The sequence below is a fragment of the Phytophthora cinnamomi genome (assembly GCF_018691715.1).
Source record: "Phytophthora cinnamomi strain GKB4 chromosome Unknown Contig93, whole genome shotgun sequence".
In the NCBI taxonomy this organism is placed as follows: Eukaryota; Oomycota; class Peronosporomycetes; order Peronosporales; family Peronosporaceae; genus Phytophthora; species Phytophthora cinnamomi.
Window position 1 is genome coordinate 113,057 of NW_027151026.1, and position 27,986 is coordinate 141,042.

At 54.3% G+C, this 27,986-nt stretch overlaps 11 protein-coding genes across 12 annotated transcripts; 6 read left to right on the forward strand and 5 right to left on the reverse strand.

Moving 5' to 3' along the window:
* Positions 1 to 5,367: 5,367 nt before the first annotated feature.
* Positions 5,368 to 5,977, forward strand: IUM83_19623 (uncharacterized protein; the record flags this gene model as incomplete). Its single annotated transcript, XM_067944680.1, has 2 exons — positions 5,368 to 5,525; positions 5,935 to 5,977. 2 exons carry the CDS (start codon positions 5,368 to 5,370, stop codon positions 5,975 to 5,977), a joined length of 201 nt encoding a protein of 66 aa, XP_067783985.1.
* A 603-nt stretch (positions 5,978 to 6,580) lies between these two features.
* Positions 6,581 to 7,813, reverse strand: IUM83_19624 (Pectate lyase; the record flags this gene model as incomplete). Its single annotated transcript, XM_067944681.1, has 1 exon — positions 6,581 to 7,813. The coding sequence occupies one exon, from the start codon at positions 7,811 to 7,813 to the stop codon at positions 6,581 to 6,583; it is 1,233 nt and encodes a 410-aa protein (XP_067783991.1).
* A 3,910-nt stretch (positions 7,814 to 11,723) lies between these two features.
* IUM83_19625 (Pectate lyase) lies at positions 11,724 to 12,680 on the forward strand (the record flags this gene model as incomplete). Its single annotated transcript, XM_067944682.1, has 2 exons — positions 11,724 to 11,981; positions 12,084 to 12,680. 2 exons carry the CDS (start codon positions 11,724 to 11,726, stop codon positions 12,678 to 12,680), a joined length of 855 nt encoding a protein of 284 aa, XP_067783992.1.
* A 1,709-nt stretch (positions 12,681 to 14,389) lies between these two features.
* IUM83_19626 (High affinity copper uptake protein 1) lies at positions 14,390 to 14,884 on the reverse strand (the record flags this gene model as incomplete). The annotated part of the gene is made up of 1 exon (XM_067944683.1): positions 14,390 to 14,884. One exon carries the CDS (start codon positions 14,882 to 14,884, stop codon positions 14,390 to 14,392), a length of 495 nt encoding a protein of 164 aa, XP_067783993.1.
* Positions 14,885 to 15,388: 504 nt separating this feature from the next.
* Positions 15,389 to 15,883, reverse strand: IUM83_19627 (uncharacterized protein; the record flags this gene model as incomplete). Its single annotated transcript, XM_067944684.1, has 4 exons — positions 15,389 to 15,416; positions 15,481 to 15,532; positions 15,687 to 15,732; positions 15,797 to 15,883. 4 exons carry the CDS (start codon positions 15,881 to 15,883, stop codon positions 15,389 to 15,391), a joined length of 213 nt encoding a protein of 70 aa, XP_067783983.1.
* An 88-nt stretch (positions 15,884 to 15,971) lies between these two features.
* Positions 15,972 to 16,289, forward strand: IUM83_19628 (Transmembrane protein; the record flags this gene model as incomplete). Its single annotated transcript, XM_067944685.1, has 1 exon — positions 15,972 to 16,289. The coding sequence occupies one exon, from the start codon at positions 15,972 to 15,974 to the stop codon at positions 16,287 to 16,289; it is 318 nt and encodes a 105-aa protein (XP_067783981.1).
* Positions 16,290 to 16,898: 609 nt separating this feature from the next.
* Positions 16,899 to 17,570, forward strand: IUM83_19629 (Ribosomal protein S24/S35, mitochondrial, conserved domain; the record flags this gene model as incomplete). The annotated part of the gene is made up of 1 exon (XM_067944686.1): positions 16,899 to 17,570. The coding sequence occupies one exon, from the start codon at positions 16,899 to 16,901 to the stop codon at positions 17,568 to 17,570; it is 672 nt and encodes a 223-aa protein (XP_067783982.1).
* A 473-nt stretch (positions 17,571 to 18,043) lies between these two features.
* IUM83_19630 (AP-4 complex subunit mu-1) lies at positions 18,044 to 19,387 on the reverse strand (the record flags this gene model as incomplete). Its single annotated transcript, XM_067944687.1, has 1 exon — positions 18,044 to 19,387. One exon carries the CDS (start codon positions 19,385 to 19,387, stop codon positions 18,044 to 18,046), a length of 1,344 nt encoding a protein of 447 aa, XP_067783979.1.
* Positions 19,388 to 20,283: 896 nt separating this feature from the next.
* IUM83_19631 (Avr1b-1 avirulence protein) lies at positions 20,284 to 24,632 on the forward strand (the record flags this gene model as incomplete). Of its 2 annotated transcripts, XM_067944689.1 has the most annotated exons (5): positions 20,284 to 20,541; positions 20,684 to 20,853; positions 20,918 to 22,581; positions 23,718 to 23,936; positions 24,004 to 24,632. In XM_067944689.1, 5 exons carry the CDS (start codon positions 20,284 to 20,286, stop codon positions 24,630 to 24,632), a joined length of 2,940 nt encoding a protein of 979 aa, XP_067783970.1. The 2 variants fall into 2 exon arrangements, with proteins under 2 accessions (XP_067783970.1, XP_067783971.1); XM_067944688.1 differs by lacking the exon at positions 24,004 to 24,632 and having other exon boundaries at positions 23,718 to 23,995.
* A 936-nt stretch (positions 24,633 to 25,568) lies between these two features.
* Positions 25,569 to 26,274, reverse strand: IUM83_19632 (Avr1b-1 avirulence protein; the record flags this gene model as incomplete). The annotated part of the gene is made up of 2 exons (XM_067944690.1): positions 25,569 to 25,630; positions 25,695 to 26,274. The coding sequence occupies 2 exons, from the start codon at positions 26,272 to 26,274 to the stop codon at positions 25,569 to 25,571; spliced, it is 642 nt and encodes a 213-aa protein (XP_067783966.1).
* Positions 26,275 to 27,511: 1,237 nt separating this feature from the next.
* IUM83_19633 (uncharacterized protein) lies at positions 27,512 to 27,982 on the forward strand (the record flags this gene model as incomplete). The annotated part of the gene is made up of 1 exon (XM_067944691.1): positions 27,512 to 27,982. The coding sequence occupies one exon, from the start codon at positions 27,512 to 27,514 to the stop codon at positions 27,980 to 27,982; it is 471 nt and encodes a 156-aa protein (XP_067783969.1).
* Between the last annotated feature and the right edge of the window lie 4 nt (positions 27,983 to 27,986).

A 27,986-nucleotide genomic window follows, 5' to 3' on the forward strand; every position in this document is an offset into this window, starting at 1 on the left:
CGCAAATTCTCGTATTCGTAGAGGTCTGATCATGAAGGAGCAGCGTGATGCTGATTCCTCAGTGACGGCGTCGTCAGGGACGACACCACGTGCTCAACCATTAAAGTTGAGCGTAAGCAATTACGTGGGAAGAGAGGGCGAGCCTCTCCCCCGATGGCTTGTCGAGCTCGACACAGCCATAGCGGCTCGACGCATCGTCGACCCGCTGTCGAAGGTCGCGTTCGCCATGTCCTGCCTTGGCGGACGCGCAAGGCGTTGGGCGTATGGACGCCGACTCTCCGATCCTACGTGTTTCAGCACGTACGAAGTGTTCAAAGAGGAGCTCAAACAAGCGTTTGAGCCCCCGCAAAACGAGTTCCGGTCGAGGGCGGAGTTCCTCGACCTTCAGCAGGGTAAGCATGACGTCCATGCTTACGCGCAGCGCGCACGATATTTGGTATCAAATATCGTGACTAACCCGATTGACGAGGCGACCAAGGTCGTCACGTTCATGAAGGGGCTTAGAGATGGGCCTGTGAAGACCTATCTCTTCCGAGAGTACCCGAGTACTCTCGAAGCTGTGATTACTCTTGCCATGCAAGAAGAGTTTAGCCTGCGGCAGGCTAAACTCCATGTAAATGTACCGAGGCCGCAACCGCGCCCGGTAGTGAGGACGGGAGGTCCAGAACCAATGGACCTCTCGAACGCAACAACTGCTGGTTACCAGCAACAGGGAGGTAACGTGCGATGCTTCCGTTGCGGAAGGATCGGTCACTTTGCACGGGAGTGCACAGCTCCCATGCCCCCTGGTGGTGGCCGTCGTGGTGATGCTAGGCATCGCCGCGGACCAACAAAAAACGCGAACATCCAGAAGGCGCGGGACACCCTACTGGTAATGCAGTCACGCGTGCCGACATCGGGCACGCGACACGGAGGACTGCAGCCCCCAGTGAGACCAGCTCTCACTGCAAGAAACACGATGACAGGCCGAACCTAGCCATCTTGAAGGTTTACTCGAAGAGAGCGAGCGACTCTCTTCGAGCCTTGGTAGATTCAGGCGCGTCGAACAACTTTGTTCGACTACGAAGCCTGCCGAGACTTGACTTCGAGGAGATAAATGTACCTCGAAGTCTTCTGGAGGTACGACTGGCAACAGGTGCCATCGTGAAGACCGAGAAGCGCGTCGTGAACGTGCGCTTCTAGTACAAACAACGAGTGTTTGTCGAACACTTCATCGTCCTGGACGTGGACGATAAGTTCGACGTAGTAATGGGCATGCAGTGGCTTGCACGGCATTGTGTTTTAGCGGGATCTGCCAGAATCAGATTAAGGCAAGATCGAGCTTCCCACCAATGCCCAGACACCGACTAACGGAGGGGGTCCCCCAACGATCCGTGATCGGCTGAACTTGGTCTCACCTTGTGTACCCGTCGGCGGGCTGGATCTGCTCTCTCGGGGCTCCGAAGCTGCAGTACTTGATGAAGATTGACTGTCTTGGCGTGACGCGGGGAAATGGGGTGGAGCAGCGCGGGAATCTTCGCTCTGCTTCCGGATGGGTACCTCGATCGAGTGTCTTCATCTCCGATCGAGTGCCAGGAGTTGATCCGGGGTCTGTTGTTGCCTTCTCGTGGGCGTTCGTTTCCTTCTTCCTTTTCTTGAGTTGCTTGCCGCTTCCTATAGCGGGGTCGAGTTCGTTGAGAGAAAAAGCAATCACCGGCCAAGCAAATAACTCCGGTCGATCGAGGAGTTGAACACAAACAGTAGATCACTAGAGCAGGGAAAGCTGGCCAATGTATTACTCCAGACTTAACCCAAACTGCTAGATCAGCTACCTTCCCCTTTGTGTCGATGTCAAGGCCAATGTAATTCCCCGAGATCGGATGACTTGGAAGGCACTTGTGCTCTTGGATACAAATTCGACTCTGATTTATGTTTAGTCTGTGTCACCCTACAGCCTATCAACCCTACTCTGATCCTACAACTGGACGCTAACCGGATCCTTGCCCTGGCTGTGACTTCTGATGCTTCCCATCCTCCGTCGATCGGCGATCGGCCAGAATCTGTATGCCGATCACGAAACTTCCCAAACATGTATGCCGATCGGTGATCTTCCCCGAACCAGTGTGCCGATCGACGATCGCTCTCGATCCGTATGCCCGGTCGGTAATCCGTCCCGATCGGCCGCCGGTCCTGCCCTGTCACGATCCCACTCCGCCGATCCTGCCGTCCCCGCGCTCACGCATGCGTCCCTCCGGCTCTACACTCGCCGACTGGGTCTGGCTCTAGATTCCGTAGCTTCTACTTGTTCTGATCGATAGTGACCACACCCGATCGGACTCCTTCATCCTCCTGACACTCGGGCGTCACTGAGCCAGATCACACGTCCTTGCTCGTCTTCTTCCTTCGTCATCTTTCCTAGATCTGGATCCGTCCTGGTCCGGGCCGGCGATTGATGTGCGCCGTCCCCTCCGAGGAATCTTTATTGATTGACACTTTACCACAGCATGATCTGGTAATAGACTGGAAGAAGCACACGCTCGTGCGCTTCGGTCGTGGCAGCGGAACAGAGAGAGATGGCTGTGTTACCACAGCGCACGCACCAGCAGGTACGCGCGACTCGCTAGTCGAGACAGGTCTTCATGCCGCTGTCCCGGAGTGCCCAGCAAGTGCGCGAGGGCGCGCACAAGTGAGACCAACGTCGGCAATGCTGCCGACGTCAGAAGAAAAAGATGTGTTGGTTCCGGGAACCAACACCCACATTCAATTGTGTAAGGGACAGTCCCTGACCCGAAGAGGTCAGGTCGACGACGACGCGTCGGCTCCCTGAGCCGACGCACCCTCGGTCATGAGGGGCTCCGCCAATGTATGGCGTCGAGGTAATAAAGGCGTGGAGTTGACGGTGCAAACAGTGCGGACGGTTGCAAACCAACCGCACTGACGCAATTTACTTGCAGTCGTGCAGCCGGGCTGCTCGACGAAGCGCCATGCGATCAAGCAGGGTTTGATATCGCGCGCTCGCGGACCCTGTCCGTGGGCGAATAACTGCCCATTGACGGGCCTGGACTGGAAGAACAACCGTGAGGAGCAGGGCTCCCCACAACAAGAAGACGGCGCATGCGAAAAACGCTGCGCAAGTCTCGGTCCGGGACCGAGACGCCACAAGAACTGTCTGCCGGGCAGACTGAGGCGGTGACGCCGGACGTCGAGACACTAAGCGTCTTGCCCCGTGCTGATAATGGGTTCTAGTATCGGGAAATGGAGCTCCGACGAAGGCATCGGAGTTGACTTCGCTTCCAGTCATGATCTGAAAGCGCTTCACGCTCGACTTGCGCGATGGACGCATCGAGCAAGTCGGCGTTCTTTCGGACAGCGAAAGAACGAAGAGCGAGAGCGAGGAGCCGAGGCAGCTCTTCATGGGAAGTACCGCTGAGAGTGAAGACACTCTCAGTGCGAAGATGAAGCGAGAGTACTTTGAGGGACAAGGTTGGGACTCGCTGAAGTCGAGTACCTATTACGAATTGCTGAGGGAGTACAAAGACGTACTCCTGGAAGAGATTACTGCGAACCTTCCACAGGACAAAGGCATTCAGTACGAGATTGATCTCGTGCCGGGTACGAAGTACTGTGTCACGCGGTAGTAGCCACTGCCGCGAGAGCAAGTAAAAGCAATCGACGACTTCTTTGAAAGTCGTCGCAAAGCAGGACAAGTGCGGGAATCAAAGTCCCCGCACAGTACTCCAACGTTGTGTGTCTACAAGCCACAGGGCGGATGGCGCATCGTGCATGCGTATAACAAGCTGAACGATGCGACGGTACTGGCGCAGACGCCGATACCACGAAAAGATGTTATCATCGATTCGATGGCCGGGAGCACCGTTTACAGTGTTCTCGACTTGCGAGATGGGTTCTATCAGATCCTAATGCGTGAGAGCGATATCCCTCTCATGGCAGTGAGCACGCCAAGCGGCATGCTGTGGGAATGGCTAGTAATGCCACAGGGGCTTAAGAACGCCCCTGCGACTTTCAACAGGTGCGTGACGCACTTGTTGCGCTCGGTGCGCGACTTCGTGCCGAGCTACTTCGATGATGTGTTCATCCACAGCCGGGCTGTGGACGGGAAGACCGACGTAGAGATGCACAGGGTGCACCTCCGGAAGCTACGTGTGCTTATGCGAAGCATAACCTCTACGCGAACCTGAAGAAGTGTATCTTCGGGGCGAGCGAGATACCCGTCCTCGGGTGTCTCGTACGAAATAATGGTGTTCGCCGTGACCCGGAAAAGGTCAGAGCGATCAACGAATCGCCAACGCCTTCGGACAAGAACCTCGTCAGCCAAACAATGAACTCTTCCAAGAACATCTGAGCCAACTACATGAAAGCGTAGAATACAGCTCTCGTCACCAGAATAAAACGGCTGAATTGCTCGAGTAAGGAGGGCATCTGCAAATTTACATTTGCAATTACGTAGCTGAATCATAACAGAAAAAATCATATTTTCAAGCTGGAAGAAAACACATTCTCAAACTGACAGCAGGCTCTCCCCAAGCAGAGCTCCGTTTTCTCTCGAATCCACTTTTTATATAATGACAAATAAAAAGCACTTTATTGAGAGTAACCATATGTATCCATACGTAACCTACTCCTCTTGCTTAGGATGGCGGATCACTACCTGTACTAGCCCCGCACATATACTCACCAAGCGAGGGACATGCCGGTAAAAAACCACGAACGCCACATGTACTCATCGAGATAACCATCGAGGTAGTCCTTCTTCATGCCGCGCGTTGCCTTCATGTGCCGTTCACGAAGATGCTGCATTGCTCCTGTTTGCCGTCGGGGTGGCGGGTTTTCCTGCAGCACCGCCAGTAGCGCGCCCAGGCGTTCGGGCTCATCGGCTGGGCGCATTACAGGCAGAGCATGGCCTTCTCCAGCAGCCCCACCTCCATCACCCATGTGGCGGCCTTGACCTCGTCCGTGGTGGCCTCCATGACAGCGCTGAAGTCGAAGAGGTGGAGCCGCTGGAGATTGCAGTTGTGTGTCATTGGGCTCCTATTTGCAAATGGCAACAGAGGGTGTTTTAGAAAAACAGACCTGTGAGAAAAATGACTACAGTAAGCGCGCCCACTTCCGGTACTGGTATAAAGTGATATCCCGGATAAAAAGATGCGATCTATTTGGAAAGGTCTATTGTTACAAAACTTTGGCGGGCGTTTTGTCGCGAACTACTGCACACCAACCATTGCCGTAGAGCAACCGCACAGCCAACCTTTAGCAGGTTTTCATTACAGAAATAACACAGAGCGACACAAGCAGAAGCACGCCATGGGGGCCTGGATGAAAATACATCAGAAGCGAGGTCTCATCGAGAAGGCAACCGACTGCCCCACGATGTCACAAGCGGCGCTCGCAGCATGGGTTAAAGCGCACTACAAACTCAAGCGCGCGCCAGCCCAGTCGACCGTCTCGGACATACTCAAGAAGGCCGCGTTGATCATGAGCAAGGACTACGGTGATGGCAACCAAGGAGATTTGGCAAGAGCTGCAGGGTAAGTCGGCCATAGAAAACTGCTTCCGACATACTGGTATTGTTTTTAACGATGTAGACGAAAGGTGCGGCGATTCCAATGGCACTACTTACGACGAAGACGTCAACGTAGAAGATATTATAATTCGTGCTTCGCAATTGAGCTTATAATATATATTTTACGTGTGCTTCATTGCGGTCCCTTTAAAATAAAATTGCAAATCTTGGGAAATGGTCGGACCTCGTTACCGGAAGTGAGAGCTTTTACTGTAGGAGTTTCTATAGGAAGCTGGTGATGGACGTGCGCAACGCGCGCGAAAAGCGGAGCCTCCACGTGGCTTGGGCGCGAACTAGCCCCGCAAGCGGTGAAGCACATCTGATTCTTATCCGGGTTACACTCTAACAATCACTTTTATTTTCTGCTTTTTTAGGAAAACGGAGCTCTGCTTGGGGGAGCCTGACAGCACCTCTTAACGTTAAGAAAAATGCAATTCTTGATTTCATCAAACCATTTCATTTGTGAGGTACGGTATATGATGGCGAGGCTGAAAATGTACCTGCGGGTGAATGTGAATCCTGGCAAGGCCTTCGACGAGTTGGGGCTCAAACTGGGAGAAGCAACCGGACAGCGTGACTACAAGTATTGGGTAAAGTACATCGACATGTGGGATTCGTAGACGAAGAACCCGACCTCAAACAAAACAGAGAGATGGTGAGGAGCAACTAACAAACAACGTTAAGGAAATCAAGAAATTTTGCTCAAGGCTTCAGTATATCAAAGCCAAGCCCTGTATTTCTCCACACTCCAAAAAAGTGCCACGTATCCCTCGAAATACGGCTCCTTTTACTTTCAATAAATTCCGTCTCGCCAGCAACCCGGTGAAGGAGAACATGGCAAAAAGGGGAAGTCACCAACATTGTCGAGTGCACTACCTAGCTGATCGAAGTTTTTTATTCAGTAAGAAGAAAAGGTAAAGACTTCAGCTTTTGGATTTTTGACACGAACAAGGTCAACCCTTTCCGGTCCACACATGCACCACGGTTTTTGAGCATTGGCAAGTACGTCTTACTGCAAGCTTAGTTCAGTTCACCCACGCCAAAGTTGCTGGCCGCCAAATCCAATTCCTGCGCCTGCTTCGGAGAGAAGCGAGCAATCGAAGAACGAGACTTCGTCTCGGCGAGTGCAGTGGCGCCCTTGCGCGACCCGAAAGCGCCGCTGGCCTCCAACACGTTCTCTCCGCAGACGCGACCCAGAGCTGCGGCACACTCGTCTTTCGAGGACTTCACGGGTGCGTAGATCGAACCGTCGACCATTCCAATAATGTCCGGGTCACCTCCGTTGTACAGCGGCTCCGTCGTGTTCACAAAGTAGTTTCCCTCGGCAAGCACGTACCCATTGGTGCCGATCTCCATCCCGTGGAAAGAATTGTCCTTGTAGTAGTTGTTGGCAACGTGGACAACGACACTGGTGTCAGCAATACCACCAACCTTCGGGAGATGTCCCGACAGGTAGTGGATGTAGTTGTTGATGATACTGACCCCCGTGTGTTTGCCGGAGAAGTGGAGGCCCCAGTAGTGGTGTCCGTCGCACGTCTTAGAGAATTCAGTCTGTCCATCGAAATCCGAGTTGCTGATAGTCATGCTGGACGCGCCGGCCTTGTTAACAGCAATGAACTGGCGTCCGATGCGCGAAATCTTGATATGATCGAGCCAAATGTTCTCCAGGGGGATAGTGCCGTCACTGAGACCCTGTACGGTGATGGCGTCGCCACCCCACACGAGGTGCGCATTGATTTCGGTAATGTGGATGTTCTGCACGATGATGTTGTGGCCGTTCAGCCCCAAACCTTTGCCCACGATCACTCCTTTGTTGCCGATGCCACGGATGGTTTTGTTGCCCCTGACGTTCAAGCGGTTGAACGGGGCGTTGTCAAAAGTGACTGTGACGCTGGTGCCGTTCTTGCATGCACTGGTGTTGCTCATGCCGCCTTCCTGGAGGATTACATCCTGGCTTTTGAAGCCGTTGTTGAGCGCCATGCATCTGCGCGTGTAGTCTGGGCGACAGCCTTCGGCAGTTGTTTTTCCCTCCAGCCCGCGAAAGTCGAAGGTCTTGGTCAGGATGACCACCCGTGGCGCCGGGTCTCTCAGGTAGGCGACCAATTCTTTGGTAGTGTTTGGGTAGACCGGAGCAACATCTCCACCGCCAGTGGTTCCGGTAGCCATGCCAATAGGGGATCCGATCGTGATGGCGTGTGCAGAGCGGGCCACGATGGCCAAGGCTGCGGCGACAAGGAGCCGAACGCGACCCATCTTAGACAAGTTGGTTGCTGACGAGGTGATCTTGCTGAGCTACAGACGGAATATCCGAAAATGAGGAATGCGTCCTAGCTGGCAGAGAACAGCGTCGAGTCATCCACGATAATTCTACGGATACGGTCGCCATACCAATTCGGCAAAAAGGAACTGTATTACAGTTACGTACTGTATGCGTGGTCTTGGAACAAGCACACTTGGTATGGTACTCCTCAAATGAATTCTCATCCGAAAGCGGCATCTTGAAATTGCCCTCAAAGCATATGCAGGGATCACCCTACCGATCCCCACTCCGCCTCGCAACGTTGTGAGAGCTGAGCGGCCTACAGCGTCACAGACGAGTGTCTCAATGCCGTGCGATCTCCGGTTTAGGATGGTACATGTTTCCATCCATGAGACGGTATGGTGTATACGCATTCCTACACGATACATGTAACATAGTGGAAGCTTGGGTTCGTGAAGGGCGAAATGAAAAGTGATATTGTGACTTAAAGTCCGTGCTCTCTTGTACTCTAGGCCAGCTAACGGATAACGCCAAATAGCGTACCCTTGCCGAATTGAGTACCTCCTCTCAAATCCGATAGATTTTGTTGAGTACACAAAGCTCTATTGTACACATGTGGATCAGTTCGGAGGATGATCAGTGAGTGTTCCGTAGTGGTAGGATCCCAGGGCGAATGTCTATAGTTAGAGAGCTAGGAGGGCACGAGCCTACAGCAAGGTCTCACTTTGGTTTTTGATCACAGATACCCGCCTCACCACGCCCTTAATACCGAATCAAACAAACATCCGTTTGCCCTCGCCACAGATCTGGACGATTAAGGAAACGCCAATTTGTGTGCCTCAACTAGCTTCAGCAAAGGACAATCTTAGGGCAAAAACGAGTTTGACTCGATTTCAGAATATCTTTATTTATTTTCGATACTTTGTCCTAAAATTCGAAAAAAAACATGAATTTGTCCTTAATTTTTTGCTTTTTCGGGGTAACAATCTCCACCAAACAGCTTGTAGTGCCGTGCCCGATGACATTGGACTGGTCCATCAGTCGCCACGACGTTTATGCTCGCTCGCGACAAGAACTCCGAAGGTGAAAACTCCGCCAACGAACGAACTACTCAAATATCTGGACGAGCTTATCATTTAGCTCTGAGGTCTCCATTTGACTATTGATAGTATACCCTCCGCTATTTGTGTATCTTTTCTTGAATTTATAAGCGTTCAATTCAATAGTATGCGGGACACAATTCGGTGTTATCCGTTGCTCACATCATGGCCACTCGTTGCGAGTCGCCCCGTAATCTTCACCTTGAAGTCCCGTAAGCCGTCCCGCAATACGTATCGTAAATTACCATGTAAATTACGTAATCCATAATAAATTACGAACTCAGTCCTGTATATAACGCAATGCGTTACAATACATGTAATGAGTCAGTTCCTTTTCTAAAAGATCACTGCGCCGTAAGGTGACGACAATTTACATAATTTTTGTCGTTCCCCCTCACGATGAAGCAGCAAAATACTTGAGCAGAAGGATGTTTCCCATTGCACTCGGCGATTCTCACCTGCGCTTCCATTCAGTCGTATACTTTGTTGAACATGCACTTCGTGACTCGAGCTATTTCGGTCAGTTTTATCTCATTTTTCGCTATGACAGCGCGCTGTAGCCTTGACACATACTGACCGAAACTCGTGATCGCTGTGAGGCTCTATCTGTGCGCTTTCTACCGAAACGTACGATTAGTCGTGGTGTCCTACCGATGGAGGACAAAACTTCAAACTTATTGCGCTACTGTATTTATTAGTAAAGGTCAACTACCATCAATACTGTTGAAGAAGCCAAACAATCAGCGCGATAAGTTTGAAGTTTTGTCCTCCATCGGTAGGACACCACGACTAATCGTACGTTTCGGTAGAAAGCGCACAGATAGAGCCTCACAGCGATCACGAGTTTCGGTCAGTATGTGTCAAGGCTACAGCGCGCTGTCATAGCGAAAAATGAGATAAAACTGACCGAAATAGCTCGAGTCACGAAGTGCATGTTCAACAAAGTATACGACTGAATGGAAGCGCAGGTGAGAATCGCCGAGTGCAATGGGAAACATCCTTCTGCTCAAGTATTTTGCTGCTTCATCGTGAGGGGGAACGACAAAAATTATGTAAATTGTCGTCACCTTACGGCGCAGTGATCTTTTAGAAAAGGAACTGACTCATTACATGTATTGTAACGCATTGCGTTATATACAGGACTGAGTTCGTAATTTATTATGGATTACGTAATTTACATGGTAATTTACGATACGTATTGCGGGACGGCTTACGGGACTTCAAGGTGAAGATTACGGGGCGACTCGCAACGAGTGGCCATGATGTGAGCAACGGATAACACCGAATTGTGTCCCGCATACTATTGAATTGAACGCTTATAAATTCAAGAAAAGATACACAAATAGCGGAGGGTATACTATCAATAGTCAAATGGAGACCTCAGAGCTAAATGATAAGCTCGTCCAGATATTTGAGTAGTTCGTTCGTTGGCGGAGTTTTCACCTTCGGAGTTCTTGTCGCGAGCGAGCATAAACGTCGTGGCGACTGATGGACCAGTCCAATGTCATCGGGCACGGCACTACAAGCTGTTTGGTGGAGATTGTTACCCCGAAGAAGCAAAAAATTAAGGACAAATTCATTTTTTTTCGAATTTTAGGACAAAGTATCGGAAATAAATAAAGATATTCTGAAATCGAGTCAAACTCGTTTTCGCCCTAAGATTGTGCTTTGCTGAAGCTAGTTGAGGCACACAAATTGGTGTTTCCTTAATCGTCCAGATCTGTGGCGAGGGCAAACGGATGTTTGTTTGATTCGGTATTAAGGGCGTGGTGAGGCGGGTGTCTGTGATCAAAAACCAAAGTGAGACCTTGCTGTAGGCTCGTGCCCTCCTAGCTCTCTAACTACAGACATTCGCCCTGGGATCCTACCACTACGGAACACTCACTGATCATCCTCCGAACTGATCCACATGTGTACAATAGAGCTTTGTGTACTCAACAAAATCTATCGGATTTGAGAGGAGGTACTCAATTCGGCAAGGGTACGCTATTTGGCGTTATCCGTTAGCTGGCCTAGAGTACAAGAGAGCACGGACTTTAAGTCACAATATCACTTTTCATTTCGCCCTTCACGAACCCAAGCTTCCACTATGTTACATGTATCGTGTAGGAATGCGTATACACCATACCGTCTCATGGATGGAAACATGTACCATCCTAAACCGGAGATCGCACGGCATTGAGACACTCGTCTGTGACGCTGTAGGCCGCTCAGCTCTCACAACGTTGCGAGGCGGAGTGGCAATCGTTAGGGTAATCCCTGCAGATGCTTTGAGGGCAATTTCAAGATGCCGCTTTCGGATGAGAATTCATTTGAGGAGTACCATACCAAGTGTGCTTGTTCCAAGACCACGCATACAGTACGTAACTGTAATACAGTTCCTTTTTGCCGAATTGGTATGGCGACCGTATCCGTAGAATTATCGTGGATGACTCGACGCTGTTCTCTGCCAGCTAGGACGCATTCCTCATTTTCGGATATTCCGTCTGTAGCTCAGCAAGATCACCTCGTCAGCAACCAACTTGTCTAAGATGGGTCGCGTTCGGCTCCTTGTCGCCGCAGCCTTGGCCATCGTGGCCCGCTCTGCACACGCCATCACGATCGGATCCCCTATTGGCATGGCTACCGGAACCACTGGCGGTGGAGATGTTGCTCCGGTCTACCCAAACACTACCAAAGAATTGGTCGCCTACCTGAGAGACCCGGCGCCACGGGTGGTCATCCTGACCAAGACCTTCGACTTTCGCGGGCTGGAGGGAAAACAACTGCCGAAGGCTGTCGCCCAGACTACACGCGCAGATGCATGGCGCTCAACAACGGCTTCAAAAGCCAGGATGTAATCCTCCAGGAAGGCGGCATGAGCAACACCAGTGCATGCAAGAACGGCACCAGCGTCACAGTCACTTTTGACAACGCCCCGTTCAACCGCTTGAACGTCAGGGGCAACAAAACCATCCGTGGCATCGGCAACAAAGGAGTGATCGTGGGCAAAGGTTTGGGGCTGAACGGCCACAACATCATCGTGCAGAACATCCACATTACCGAAATCAATGCGCACCTCGTGGGGTGGCGACGCCATCACCGTACAGGGTCTCAGTGACGGCACTATCCCCTGGAGAACATTTGGCTCGATCATATCAAGATTTCGCGCATCGGACGCCAGTTCATTGCTGTTAACAAGGCCGGCGCGTCCAGCATGACTATCAGCAACTCGGATTTCGATGGACAGACTGAATTCTCTAAGACGTGCGACGGACACCACTACTGGGGCCTCCACTTCTCCGGCAAACACACGGGGGTCAGTATCATCAACAACTACATCCACTACCTGTCGGGACATCTCCCGAAGGTTGGTGGTATTGCTGACACCAGTGTCGTTGTCCACGTTGCCAACAACTACTACAAGGACAATTCTTTCCACGGGATGGAGATCGGCACCAATGGGTACGTGCTTGCCGAGGGAAACTACTTTGTGAACACGACGGAGCCGCTGTACAACGGAGGTGACCCGGACATTATTGGAATGGTCGACGGTTCGATCTACGCACCCGTGAAGTCCTCGAAAGACGAGTGTGCCGCAGCTCTGGGTCGCGTCTGCGGAGAGAACGTGTTGGAGGCCAGCGGCGCTTTCGGGTCGCGCAAGGGCGCCACTGCACTCGCCGAGACGAAGTCTCGTTCTTCGATTGCTCGCTTCTCTCCGAAGCAGGCGCAGGAATTGGACTTGGCGGCCAGCAACTTTGGCGTGGGTGAACTGAACTAAGCTTGCAGTAAGACGTACTTGCCAATGCTCAAAAACGTGGTGCATGTGTGGACCAGAAAGGGTTGACCTTGTTCGTGTCAAAAATCCAAAAGCTGAAGTCTTTACCTTTTCTTCTTACTGAAAAAAAACTTCGATCAGCTAGGTAGTGCACTCGACAATGTTGGTGACTTCCCCTTTTTGCCATGTTCTCCTTCACCGGGTTGCCGGCGAGACGGAATTTATTGAAAGTAAAAGGAGCCGTATTTCGAGGGATACGTCGGCAGTTGGAGTGTGGAGAAATACAGGGCTTGGCTTTGATATACTGAAGCCTTGAGCAAAATTTCTTGATTTCCTTAACGTTGTTTGTTAGTTGCTCCTCACCATCTCTCTGTTTTGTTTGAGGTCGGGTTCTTCGTCTACGAATCCCACATGTCGATGTACTTTACCCAATACTTGTAGTCACGCTGTCCGGTTGCTTGTCCCAGTTGAGCCCCAACTCGTCGAAGGCCTTGCCAGGATTCACATTCACCCACAGGTATATTTTCAGCCTCGGTCACGAATCGTTGCCAAAACCTAGTTGGCTCTCCTCGCCATCCACTGTGCTTGGTGCGGCGCTTTTTCTCAAGAACCGGTTACCCGCAACGTCAGTTTTGAGGGATTGAATATCCATTGGTGTGTCGGGAGCGATCTTGATACGGTCAGCTGCGGGGTCAGCATTTGTGCTTGCGAGTACCAGCAAAATCACATGAAGGAGACGCATGGATGTTAGATACTTGTCAACTCTTGTTGTTTAGCGATGAAAATCGAAGTGCTCTAGATCCCATCACCACCAGCACACTGGTGTATCGAAGCAGGATAACTCTCCATTTACACAGTGATGTCTCCACGTTTACTCCAAACATTCGAGGCAGGAGCTGGTGAGCAGATGTAACGCTATCGCTGAATTCATTCGGAAGCCATCGGGGGCGTGGTTATCAAGACTACTATCCGCTGATTGTTGCAGTATACCCCACAGCTTCGATGGCAGCTACAAGATCGCTAACCGTTGCTGATCCGGAGATGTACACAGCCCTCTCATCAAATTCTACAACTGCATCTGTCACTCCCGGCGTGTTCTTCAACGCAGTCTCAACTGCAGCACCGCAATTTGTTTTGCACGACATGCCGCCGACCTCGATACGAACAGTGGACGGGTTGGTGAATCGCCAAGCCCCCCGTTCCTCCGTGATGTCCAAGTCGACGTTCTTGAATAGCATGAACCCGGCACCAAAACCAACAGGCAGCGCGATGAACAAACCCGTCTCGTAGGTCATTACAACGAGCATTGCAAAATACGCGACCGTCATCTGAATCATGTACAAGGCTGCAAGTATCAACTTACACTGCAGCCTGTGGAGTTTGTCTGTCGGTCGAAATTTACGAGCTTTCAACAACTTCTGCCGCACCACTTCGCGTGCTTTCACCAGTAACTCATTCATCAGCGCAAGAAAAAAACATCCGATGAATCCGAACGCGTACTTGACGGCGGTGTTGAGTACCCACGCCTGGAAGATAAGCATCACACATGACCCGTTGATCGACGTCTGGAAACCGTTGAACATGACGGATCCCTGCCCAGTGCAAAAATCCGAGCTCGTTGACGACATATCGGACATGGTCCCAGTGCCACTCGACGACGACATCGTACCGCTTCCACTTGTTGATGAATAGTCCGATACGAAGCTCCGCAGCTAGGAGCTCAGTGTCGTGATTGTCATGGCGTCCGAACACGAAGTCCCAGAGCAAAGGATGTCGCCGACCAAATATCGCGGCTGGCTGCTGACGTTGACAAGGTACGCTTCCCGGTTCTCGTGGGATGAGAAGTAAATTTTCTGACCTTTGTCGAGACAGACATAAACGAAATTGTCCGTAGTGACAGCATCGCCTGTGACCGGGTCCTTGATTCCTTCCGCACATTCCGGACAGGCATCCTTGCAGTCGGCGTAGTCGGCATTCGAGGGGTTTACGATGAATTCGGCCATGTTGGCAGCAAGATAAGCCGCATTCCTCACCTTGAAGCCGCATTCCGAGGTGGATTGGGGTCCCATTCCACAGGTGTAGATCTTCTGGCCATGACTCATGGCGACATAGTAGTTGTTGTTGTACCCATAGTCCTTGGTGGACGTCGAGCACACGGGGCACTCGTAATCCGTCGTCGAGGATACCAGCTCGCGGTGCGCTTGCATTTCGTGGTGTTCATGGCGGTTGCTAGTTCCACCAGCATTCCGACGATGGCCATAGCAATCCATAGACGCAGACACTTCTGCATGACGAGGCAAGTTGTAGAGTAAACCATTCCGAGGAGTTCAAAATCAGCCTAGTGGTTTCTGAACTGCTGCAGTGAAGCAAACGCGCGTATGGAGAGTAAAACGTCAGAACTGCACGTGCCACGCTGCTACCTGCAATGTAGTGATCATTGCCATCGCTAATTTTGCTTCTGAACCGAAAACGGTCCTCTTCAGGTGGAAACCACTTCGTCACTGTCGTTGCCCATGATGACAAGCGCTCGCCTTCCTCGATCTCTGCTGCTGCTTCTACTGCTTGCCGTGGTGCTGAGCGTGGACGCCAGTCAGAACCTGCGCAAGACCACATGCCCGATTTGCAACATGGATGCCAAAGCGGACATCAACGCGCCAATACTGGGAGATCAGCACGTCTACGCCTGCGAAATGGCGGGGCATATAGGCAGCCTACGAAGTAACCCGGTGCGTACATGTACTTGAGCACAGCAAAAGTCACGATCGCTTGGCTTTTACAGATGCTGTGTCAATTGTTTACTTACAGGGTGCCAACCTTGGCCAGCCAGAGGTAGCCGACATCGCCAGCGACGAAATCTACAAGGATGCGACGGACATCTCTTGCCCCGTGTGCGGCAAAGGTTACAGCCAGCTCACCCACGCCGTACCATGGCTCTCCAAAGGCGCTCAGAAGAATTACACTTGTTCCGACTAGCACGCACAAATGGTGCACGATGAACCCGCATCGTACGTCGCGGCACAAACCTCGTCGAATGGCTTCTGCTACTCTGGCGCCGCTGCCAAACCCACCGGGTTAGTCATGTTCAACGGGTTCCAACTGGCAATCGGCAGCGACTCAACTTGTTTGCTTCTGCTTTTCCAGTCGTGGGTGCTCTCCTCCGCGGTCAAGTACGCGTTCGCGTTTCTCGGCGTCGTGTTGTTGGCCATGTCGCTCGAAGGGTTCGGCGAATTCCGCGAACACATCCAGAAGCGGCTCCTACAGCAGCGAGGTGTTGTCGTCACTCAAGCCGACTACATGTTGCTCTCCACGCCACAAGTCAACAGCGCCAGCGACGGCAACTTGATGGGCCTCGAGTTGAAATCCGGTCACGTGTTGCCTGCGTCGTCCAAAGTCACCGTCATCCGTCGCCTGCCGCATTCGTACAAATTGGTTCTCGCCGTGCTGTACATGGCCCACTTGTGTCTGGGCTACTGGGTCATGCTGGCCGTCATGACGTACGAAACGCTCATGTTCGTCGCCGTGATCGTCGGTCTGGGTCTGTGCTTCGCCGTCTTCAAGGACACCGAGGCCGACACACTCAGCGGCAGCGTCGACCCCTGCTGCTCCAGCTAAGCAAAAACTTACTTTAGGTAAAAAAAAAAAAAGAGTAAGTAATTTACTACCGTTCTAGATTAAAATGTAGTGTTGTACACATATAAAAAAATATGTCGGTGGGTGTTGATTCCTCCAGGCGTGTCTTTAGTCCGCAGGATAAGTGTCCACCAGTGGCAGAATCAGCTTAGAGAGGGTCGTCGCTGTAAAACACAACGCGGGGGAGAAGAGGCCGGATACCTTCATCACCTTGTGGTAATTGATCATGGATCCCGCGATCCCGGTGTCACTCCCCCGCCATCTTTTACGAGGGGAGGAGGACGCTAGCACTGGGGGCGACAAGCTCCCCCATCTCCCTGTCGAAACTTATGGAACCCGCCCTGCAGAGGACCCCCGTCGATCCCCCTCCCTCCCCAGCCGCATGGACCTGCCGTCCGTATCGCACAGGACGTGACAGCGCCGCCGGCCCACCGCATCGGGCCACCAGCCAAGTCTTCGTGCCAATAATAATAATAATGTCCTCAGGTATTTACCAAATATCACGTTACGCAGGGTGTCTCGATCGGTTTGGACGGGGGATGGTAGCGTGTGGAGCTCCTCGCTCACACCCCAGGGACGGAGACAGGTAGCATGATGCTGGCCAAGCAAGTGACGCGCGCGCTGCGCCGGCCATCGGCCGCGCGCTTCCTGGCCACGGCCGACGAGTCTGTGGCCAAGCCGGCCAAGACGGCTAAGGCCGGCAAGGCGCCGGCCCAGGCGCCCAAGTTCCGCAAGAAGAAGACGTTCCAGTTCTCGGGCAAGGACGTGGAGCAGGCCGCGCCGCTCGAGGAGTTCGCGTACCCGGCGTACTGGGACGAGGACTTCCCGGCCGACTTCGACGACGCCATGAAGCACGAGGTGGAGAAGCTGCAGATCTTCGCCGACTTCACGCCGTACCTGGACCTGTCGTGGCAGCAGCAGATCCACCCGGCCTTCGACGGCGCCGCCATCAAGATGACGCTCAACTGCCCGCTCGAGGACTTCGACGAGCGCCTGTTCGTGGACGACAAGACCACGCACGACACCAAGGTGGTCATGGAGGTGCCCATGAGCTGCTTCAAGGGCCTGGACCAGCAGGCCAAGGACCTCGTGGCGCAGCTCGCCGGGCCGCGCTACAACGCCAACAAGAAGATGCTCAAGATCGCCGAGGACCGCTACAACACGCGCGTGTTCAACCACAAGCGCATCTGCGACATCCTGCGCGACCTCACGGAGACGGCGCTCGAGCTCCGCGGACAGGCCACGGACGAGAAGAAGCAGTAGACGGACGCAATGCGGTTCACTGCTCGTTTTTGAAGTGCTGCGGAGCACCAGCAGCCGCACCAAAAGGCTGAGTTTATAGCCCTGGCGAGGCTGCTAGTTGTTAATGCTCGAGGCAATCAAGACAGCAGGCAGGCAGATATCTCGACTAGGTTTCGGCTGAGATGGATGAATAGATGACGATGATGTGGACTTTAGCAGCAACGAAAAACACAAACAGGCAATTCCTTTCTCGAGGCGCTTTATGAGGGTGCGGGCGTCCTCCATGCCCTGCATGGCTGACGCTCGCTGCTTTCTGAGTTCCGTGGGTGCTTTCGACGACAAGTGGGGGTCAGGACGCATGGAGCGCCGCCTACTTTCCAGGCTCCATGCGCCAAAGGTGTCTCTAAGATCCCGCTGCTGGGCTACCTACCTACCTACTTACCGCGCCACGTCCGTGCTTCGCTTTGCCGACTCGCTTCCCTGGCTGAGGCGGCCTAAATCCTGCACACGTAAGAACTGGACTGCGTGACGTAGCGCACCCATCGCTTGTACGTGTAGTTGGGGTGGCGCGCGTGCTCCGGGATGCGCAGGTAGCGCACCTGCAGACTCGAGGTATTGTACATGGGGATCTCAAAGTTCATGCTCACGGGGCCGATCTCGCGCCGCACGTGCGGACTGGGCTGGCCCAGCGTGATCTTGGCGCGCAGCGTGAGCTCGGAGCCGCCCGTGAAGCGCTTGATGGCCCAGCGCACCTGGTTCTCGTTCTCGCGGTACTCGGCCAGCTGGCCCGCCGCGCTCTTGCCGATATCGCACGAGACGGCCACCGTGGACTGCGGCACGGGGAAGCGGATGATGACGTTGGCGCCGTAGTTGTTCTCGGGCATGTCGGCGCGGATCTTGAGCACCATCTCGATCTTGGTCGGGGAGAGCTCCTCCACGAAGGGGAAGATGCGGAAGGGCGCGCGGAAGTCGCCCGTGATGCGGTAGTTGATGACGGTGAACTCTCCGTCGGGCGGCTGGAAGATGAGCACGCGGTCGCGCTCGAACTCGTCCAGCTGCACGCAGTCGTGGAAGTTGCAGTCGTCCAGCACCACCTGTCCGTACTGCCTGGCCCCCGTGTTGCCGATCACCAGGTCCTCGTTCAGCGCCAAGCGCAGCTCCGGGTTGCCCGACAGGTAGCTCTTGAGCTGGATGCGGCCCTCGATGGACGCGTTGAGCATCTGGCCGCCCGAGCTGAAGACCACGTTGAGCCGCTCGAGGATGTCGCAGAAGAGCTCGTTCTCGTCCTGCTTCTTGGAGCTCTGGCCGGCCGTGGCCACGGGCTTCTTGACGGCGCTGGCGGCCTTGATGTTGGAGCTGCGGTTCATGAACTTGGCGCCGGCCTTGGGCTTGGACAGCACGGCGTCGCCCACGAGGATGGCCTCGTTGTGCACGTGCACCTTGAGCCCCTCGGTGCTCGTGTCCTGCGCGAAGCCGAAGTCCAGCGTCTCGTCCAGCAGCTCGTAGCACAGGATGAAGTTCTTGCGCAGCGTCTCCTCGCTCAGCACGCCGCAGTAGTCCTTGAACACGCGGCACAGGCGCGTGAGCAGCTCCAGGATGTAGCTCGGGCTCACGTTGTAGCGCGTCGTGGCCACGAAGTACAGCCCGTTCTTCTTCACGAACAGGTAGTTCACGCCGTCCACGTTGAACGTCGGGGGCGCGTCCCCCTTCTCCCAGAACTTGACCTTGCGGAAGAAAATCTCGGCCGAGTTGCCCTCCACGTCGCCCCGGAAGTCGTTGAAGATGATGGTGTCGCCCCGCGTGGACAGGATGTAGAACTGCGAGATGGACGACGACATGGCTGTGCTCGGGCTGCTTGGCGCTTTGGAGGTGCCACGTCAAAAGGCTCAGTTGGTTCGCTCCCCCGCTCGCTCGGCTGGGACAAAGGACGCCAAGATCGAGCGCCACGACGCGACGGGTACAAGAACTGCTGCAGGCTGTATGCGGGCGCAAGGGTCCCTATAAGAGAACCGCTGTGGATGGGACGACCCCCCGGAGGGAATACTGCGGGGAAATCAGATCCCGGAATTTGGGCTTCGAGACGACATGCATACAATACCGTAAGGCCTTCTTGACGCCGGCACGTCCGAAGTTCGTGCGGCTTTAAAAGATCGTTCTGCGCTGCGTGGGTGTTGTGACTTGCAAGTTGTAAATGCATTGAATTCCGTCGTCACGCTCCAATGCTAACGGTGGCTTGGTGGCTTTGGGAGAAAAAGGGTAAGAATATAGAGATCGCGTTTGTTTTCGCGCGATCCGTCGTGATGTTGGCCCCGCAGCACGTTAAGCCTGAGTTTGCGTGCCACGGCAAGATTCAATTCAGGCTTAACAGTCGATTGGTTAAACTCCCACGACTTGAAACGATGACCACATCCAACTTTGTTTTAGGCCACCCGGCGGATGAGAACCTAGAGCCAATTAATTACCCGCACTCGCCACAACCTTCCTCTTGTCGCCAAAGCCGTCACCCCCACCGACGTGGTCACACCAAGTAACAACCCACCGGACGGCTTTCGACACAAATCGACTACAACAACCCCTTTCCAAAACCTGAAGCCATCTCGCCCTCCAAATCCGCATGCTCAATACTCAATCCCCCTCAACTCAAATACCCAACCCGGGTCTCCGTCCAGACCCGCCTGTCGTCCGAAAAGAAAACCTCGCGACCACTTGACTGGAACGGATCACAAGGCACCAACTGTCCCAGCGTCGACGCCACCTCCACGCGCCATGCCCAGCAGCGAGGACGCGCGCGCCCAACACGTGGACGCTGGAGGAGTTCGGCGACCTGGTGACGGCCTGGGAGCTGGCGGCCTCGCGGCCGCGCGACAGCCAGGCGCAGACGCTGCACGACGCCGTGTTCAAGCACTTCGTGGCGCTGCGCGGCGGCTCCACGCGGCGCAACAAGGCGGCGCTCACGAGCAAGCGCAGCGCGCTCAAGTTCTCCTACCTCTTCGTGCGCGACTTCGACGCGGCGCAGCGCGCGGCCGCGCAGCCGTCTTTCTTCGCGCTGCCGGCCGCGCGCCGGCCTCGAGCTCGCGCGCGACTGGAAGCAGCAGAACTCGAGCGTCGTGGAGCTCACGCCCGCCATGTGCCAGGCGCTCGCGCGCATCGTCAGCAAGGGCGGCGACGACGAGCGCGCGGCCAAGGACCCGGCCAAGCCCAAGGACGCGCCCCGGGCCGAGCCGCGGCCCACGCGCGCGGCCAGGCCCGCCGCGCCGGCCAAGCGCAAGCCGCCGCCGGCCGCGCGCCCCATCAGCAGCCCCTGGTCCGCCCAGGAGATGATGCAGCTCATCAAGGCCTGGGACGTCGCGGCCCGCACCGTGTGCGAGCGCGGGCGACGCGCCCATGTCCATCGTGCACGAGATGTTCCGCGAGTTCGAGCTGCTGCAGGGCGGCCGGAACGTGCGCAACCTGTCGGGCCTGGCCACGCGCCGCCGCGTGCTCAAGCAGTCGTTCTCGCGCGTCGCGGCCTTCGACAAGATCCAGGAGATGAACGGCGACCCAAAGTTCACGGACCTGCCCGCGGCCACGCGCCAGAACTTGATCCGCTCGTGGAAGAACGCCAACCTGCTGGACCTGTCCGCGGACATGTACGCCGAGCTGGGCCGCGTCATCCCGCTGGACACGAGGGCCGTGGCGCTCGAGGACATGCGGCGCGCCAAAGGCCCCAACTCGGCCAGTGCGCGCGGCGCGGAAGCCTGGGAGACCCCGAAGAGGCAGAGGACCGCGAGGACGCTGCAGGATGGCAAGGAGGACGACGAATATTCCAGCAGTGTGTTTTCGTCGCAACCACCGAGTGTTGCTGGTGACAGTGAAGAGGAGAAGGCGGCGATCCCGATCATGGTCGCTCAGAGCAGAGCGCAGACCGACAGAGAAGAGAAGGCAAGCGAGCCGGTCGCGCAGACAAATTACGTTGCCGAGAAGCCGGCTGCTCCTATCGACACCGGAGATATTCGTGCCAAGCAGGCGATAAATACCTCAGCGAGCGGTAGTGGAGATATGGTGATAACTACCAAACCAAGCGTTGGTGACGTGCACCGCACAACGAAAGCTACTGTCAGCATCGCCCCGGATGCAAAACCATCTCCACCGCCTGCTCCAAGTGCCGTTCAAAAACCTTCAGTGCCAGTTGCTGGACAAAATCGTAATGCGGAGAAGACACTCCCTGGTGCTGACGGAGCGAAGAAAACGACCCCATCTTCGGCTAGCCGGAATCCCGTGCCGGCGAGGAATTTGGCACCGAAGCTTCCTACCATTTCGACCCAAGAGGCCACCGCCGATAAACTTGTTGTGACGAAGAGTGCTCAAGACGACAAGAAAGACGTTGCTGGTGCTACCGCTCTCCCGACTAACGTCTCGAAGGGACCGGGGAGGGGTAAAAGAAAACGCAAAGTAAATTCTGACGGACCGAATGGCCACCTATGGGAAAACGAAGAACTCGACATCCTGATCAAGGCGTGGGAGAAAGCAGCGATTATGGTGTGCAATAGTGACCCCGCTGAACGGTTGTCGCTCAACAGAGAAATGTACCGTGAATTTGTGGAAATGCAAGGTGGATCGTCAGTTCGAAACAGCACAGCCCTCGCAGCGCGGCGGAGCTCGCTAAAATTTTCCTACGCCCACATCCACTCTTTTAACGCGTCACAGAAGGCAAAGGGCGAGCCGTCATACCATGAAATCCCAGAAGGGACGAGGATTACTGTACTGCGGTCGTGGAAAAATCGCAACTCGGTTGATTTGACGAAGGATATGTACGAAGGGCTGGGACGTATTCTCGCGATGGATGAAAAGCTTGCTGAGATCCGAAGTCTCCGTCCACCTCTGCCTCCACCGCAAAAGGCACTTAAGAGTGCGAAGGACTCTGCAGAGTCCAAGTCGACAGACAACATGTCGAAAACGGCGAAGTGGTCTATTGAGGAATCGTCGGACTTGATTAAGGCGTGTGCAGATGTGATGAATGTTCCTTCTGACAAGGAGCAGTCCGCGACCGAACGTGAGTCGTTGATTTATGACGCTTTCGTGGCCCGTCGGCAAAACGCAGGTGATACAGACACTCCGATCAGGCGAGACTTGAAATCAATGGCGCAGCAGTGGCGGTATATTCTTGCTTCGTACTCGTATATCAAGGCATGTAATGACAGTCGAGCAGAGGGAGACAGTCTGAGCTGGTTCCAAATGTCTCCCGTGCAGAAGCGTGCGTATCAGCAATGCACAAACGTCCCGTTACGGTTTGTGGATCTTGACGCCGAAATGTTTGCGTTAGTGACTGAGACGTCATTCGTGGGAGTGGTGTCGCCGGCTCCGAATTTGCCTTCGCCTCCAGCTAAAAGCACGCCGGACGGAATTTCTCTCCGACCTCGATCGACTCGAAAGAGGACGGAGGCATTTTGGTCGTCCGATTCAGAATCTTCCATGGTGTCGGCAAACCCAAGACATGGCAGCAAGGAATTCACAGCACCCGTGGCGAAGAAGGGAAACAATTGGCCTGCCAAGGAGTTGTGGAATTTGATTCAGGCGTGGGAAGACGCTTCGGGGTCGTCGAAGAGTGGAAAACTGACTGCCGCCCTGGACTCGACGTTTGACAAGTTCACAAAGTTGCAACAAGGTCCGTCGAACCGGAATCGGTCTATCCACAGTGTTCGAAACAAAATGATCGCGTTGAAGTCTTCGTTCACAGGCATCTCGGAGTTTATTTCTGAGAGGTGATAGTGCAGCGTGGTTCGACCTGACGCCGGAGGAGAGATTGGCTGAGATTCGTGGCTGGAAGAACAAAACAATTATGGATCTGAACAAGCAGATGTTCAATGCACTGGCGCGAATTCTCCATAGAAAAACAAGTGGAGCGTACGAGAAACCTGGGAAACGGAAAGGGGAAAACCTCCGAGGTCATCGCCTGTTGGGGCTGATACTAGGGAGCACGATGAAAAGGGTCACTCAGGACAGAAGCCAGAGAAGTACATCGCTGCGAATTGGAGCAAGGAGGAGCTCCTTATGTTGGGCGAAGCGTGTGGTGAATTGCTGGAGGGTCGACGGACCCGGCGGTATGTCTTTGAGGAAGAAAAGATCGGCTTTACCGTCGCTATGAGGAACTTGGTGGCACTAATTCCCTCGGTGCGGCTGTTGGTCTAGCACGGTTCGTGTTGGACTCGTACGAGTTCATCTACTTCTACGACCAGAAGGCAGCTGAAACCAACTCGCTCTCCTGGTTTGAGCTTGACCCGGCCGACCGAGACCCAATCGTGGCAAGAATGAGCAGATCTTACCGCAGTTTCAATGGCCTCACCACTGTCGACGAAGACATTTATGACGTTATTGACGCCATCGATGCTGAGATCCGTTTGAAGCTGGGTGAAACGAAGAAAAGACCTACAAGCCCCGAACGACGCTTCTTCCTCGCGTTACGTTGACATTGAAGTTGTTGTCGAGCGCTGTACCTTCATCAAGCGAAAACACCCGGCTTCGACAACTCCTATTGCGCCAGAAGTACCCACCAAATCGGAGGAGCCGACGTCTGAAGCAGATGCGGATTCGTCGTCTTCGGAATCGTCAGCCGACGGAGCTGACAGCGACTCAAGTGCGCCGTCAGTAGTGGTGAGATCTCCGGCTGTACAGCAGCATGAAGACATCCCAATGGCTGCTTCGCCTAGGCGAGCGATTGTCCGCCGGAATTCGGGTGCCAGTCGCGTCCGAGCACCTCCATCTCGTAAACGCGCTCGCGACATCGACAACTATGTCGGTAGTTCCTCGACATTGTACATCACGGAGATCATTCAGCAGCAAAACACAAAACTGGAAGCAGCCGTGAAGCGCTTCCGGAAAGACAGCGCTAATGCCCGCAAGGAACATCATGCTTTTTTGCTGCAGAAGCTTCAAGACAGCTTTCCTGTGGACAGCGGCAATGGCTCATTCTTGGAGCGTGTTGCAGAGCGACAGGGTCAGACTTTGGTGGACATATTTCAGCGACTTCAGGAGCAGCGCGAGGCTGAGAGAGCGAAGGACGAGGAGCTGATGCGCCAGTTGTTCGGCCGCAGTGGCCGAGCTTAAGTTGAGTACTCCTATGCGATTTATGTATGAATGCCGGAGCGTGACGTAGTGAGCTGGAGGCTCCGGGTACTAGGCGTTCCATTCATTAAGCTTAACTGTTGAGCTGTATTTGCCCATGGTTCGCTCACATCTTTGTGTAGAAGATCGCCCCGCACGTTGTGTGTGCTTGGACCTGCGTAAAGTTCCTCACTACAGGCGGTTGAAGACCTCCAGGGAACGCGATAGGGCCAACACTAATGCTCGCGATGCACCCACCGAGTGAGAGCTCTTGAAACCTGTCGGCGATGAGCTTGCTTACCTCCTTCGCATGGACTGGATCGTCGACCTCATTCAATGCACCGGCAACCACAAATGCTCCAAGCGCTCGCATATTCGCCAAAGACAATCCTGTTCGAGTGTTATGAAGAATCTTCGTTAGCGCTTGAGACGTCCGCGTCGAGTGATGCGAGGCAAAAACTCCATACGCTCCTTCTTGCCAGCAAAAGCCAGGCACGGTCGTCGCCAAACCGTTCCAACCCGGGGACACAGACTCAAGTCGTTCGATGTGAGCGGAGGTTGGAGCAGGCAATACGTCACTGTCCGCGGTGCGGCAGCAGCTGTTGAGATATTCGAGCGGGGCGCTTTCGTGACACGAGAAGATGTTGAGCGTTCGACCCCCCTGTTCGATAGCAAGTCTCTCTGACGCTTCCAAGAGGTCCATGATGCGGTGCTGCGCGCCTTCTTCCGACGTTTCGTGGCCGAGCATTGAAACCAGGTCGAACGTCACTATTTGGCTGAACTCGTCTAAAACATTGGTGCTCTCGCATCGGACAACTGGTGTGATCGGATAGTATCCGCTCGAGGAGAACGACTTCACACCGACTTGGCCGTGAAATCGAAGCAGCATCGTCGATGGAAACGCTACCTGGCCCCGAGGACGAGGCCGCCGAGATGATGCTAACTGTTTTGCGCCTCTGCTCTTCCGTGGCTTTCGGTCTTGCCGTGCTTCGACCACACCACTGTATGTAGCAATAGGAATACACCGGTCAATGAGCGGCGACACGGCACCGACGACAGCAGCACCGGGATACCATTCCTCAATCGCTGGTACCAGGTGACGAGCGCTCTGGTCGTTCACTCCAAACATCAAAAACGACGGCGTGTCTTGCTCCCCTAACGACGTGAACGGGTTCTCCAGCTCCACACCTCCGTGATGATACCTTCTCAGGTCCTTCCTGTCGAACTCTACCATCTCTAGCGTCGTTTCCGGCAGGTGAGCAACAGATATCGACATCGTCACCGCACTATCATTCGTATCTTCCTCTACCTCTTCCTCCCCCTCTTCTAGACCCAATACCGCGTTCATAGTGAACACTCCGACGATTTTACATCTCGGAGGCAGCAGCTTGGCCTCCTCAATTGCTGCAATGGCTTCCTCCCAATAGCCGCCACTGTGCCACGGACTAGAGTCCTTGCTAGCAGCCGAGAGCAGCACCAGGTCGGGCGCGAAGCGGGTGTCCGCCCATTTCAAGTGGTTGGTCCGGAGCAGCTCCAGACTGTCGGAGCCATTGGCGGACGGGCCCAAAAGTGTCGACCGCCACTCCGGGCGCGACTTCTTCGCCTCCGCCACCACTTGTCTCCACTCGGAGCACACGCAGAGCATTGCGCTCGTGTCTCTCCATGTCAGGAACGGCAGTAGCCGAGTCCACAGATCGGATGGCAGCGAGGTTACGCGACTTTGGGGCTTGATAACATTGCGACCGCGAGGAGTTGATCGATTCCGATTGCGTGACGAAGTGGACTTGGGCTTGGATTTGTCGGTCACGTTGCGTTGCGGAGGCTTGGGGCGCTGTGGGCCGCGGCGCGACGATCGGCGGGAGGCACCTCGGCTGTCAGCCATGAGGATTGCTACGTGCGACTCGAACTGGTTACGCGGTGGTGGTTACGTCCAGCACCAGATGTTACGCTGGACAAGGAGCAGGAAGGTCTCCGTTAGGACATCCAGAACTTTTGCAAACTACGTCACTACGCCAAGTCGTGGCTAGTGGTGGTGTACATGTAGTGCAGGGAATATCATTTAGGTGGGCGTTGTGCTCAACGCACGCTACTTACGCTGGAATACTAGTTTTGGAAGCTCCATCTGTAGGATGCATTTCCGAGCTTCTCAGCGCACGGAGTTCGTCAGTTTGATAGAATGCTGATGCAGTCATGTTCATGTAAGCCTCCACTGGGTTGTCATCCGTCGCCTGAGTTCGCTCGGTTTCGGTTGAGATTGATGCGGATGATGGTACCGGTAGGTTTGGGAAATGCACATCGAAACTGGAAAGCAAATGGTGCTGAAGAGGAGACGGGTTTGCATCTGTTGGGAGCACTATGCAATCTGCTGCTTACACGACGGAGCCCATCGAAGCTGGGTGGCGGCATTGATGGAAGATTGGCAGCTCTCTATGTCGGATCTCGGAGCTCTCCAAGCTCACCGCCGTCCCCTACAGAAGATGGTACCCGGTCGTCGATCGAGTTCTTGCTTGTCTGACCCACCACTAAGAAGTTCAAGTGTCATCAATGGCTCCCTGTGGACAATGTCCACTGGACATACTGTATATATAATAGCTGACTAACCTGCGAGCGTAGACGGACCCTCTATAGATTCCGCCAGAGCAACTCCGTGACTGCCTCACCTTCTCGAAAACAAGCTGGGGCGCTGCACACGCCGCAGAGATAGTCCGCAGTTCGCCACATCCAGGCGACATCGCAATCTTCCTTGACGGTCTCTTTCGCCGCGGTAGCACCTGCCTCACCAGAAGATTCGTGCACGAACTGCCTACACCCCCAAAGCTTTTGGCATTGTCGATTTTGCGTCCTTGACCACCACGCTCCATAGAGCTCCAAGACTCGCCACGATGGCACAAGAGATCACCGATGTCAAGGCCTTCGCTCTCAGCGCCGCAGTACTTTATATCAAGTTCCTCGCCTGCACCATGATCCAGGGTCGCAAGGCCTTCGCCGCCGGCACGCGCATGGCTGAAGACAGTAAGCTACCGCAAGCCAAGAACGCCCCCAAGCAAGGGTTTGCAGAACTCACTGATGACCATGTCCGGACGGCTGTGGAGGAAGAGATGCGCTGGAAGCGTATCATCCAGAACGACCTCGAGTCCATGCCGATGGCGTACGTCGTCTTCTGGAGCGCCATCAGCGTCGGCGTGAGTTCCAGCCTGACGACTACCCTGCTGTTGGTCTACACAATCGCTCGTGTCGGACACACTGTGGTCTACGCCCAGAGCCTACCTTACGCTCGCATGGTCTTCTGGATGGTAGGCATGGCATGTATCGTGATTGGTGCTGTGGCTAGCGTCTTAGCTGCGTTGGCATAGTTTA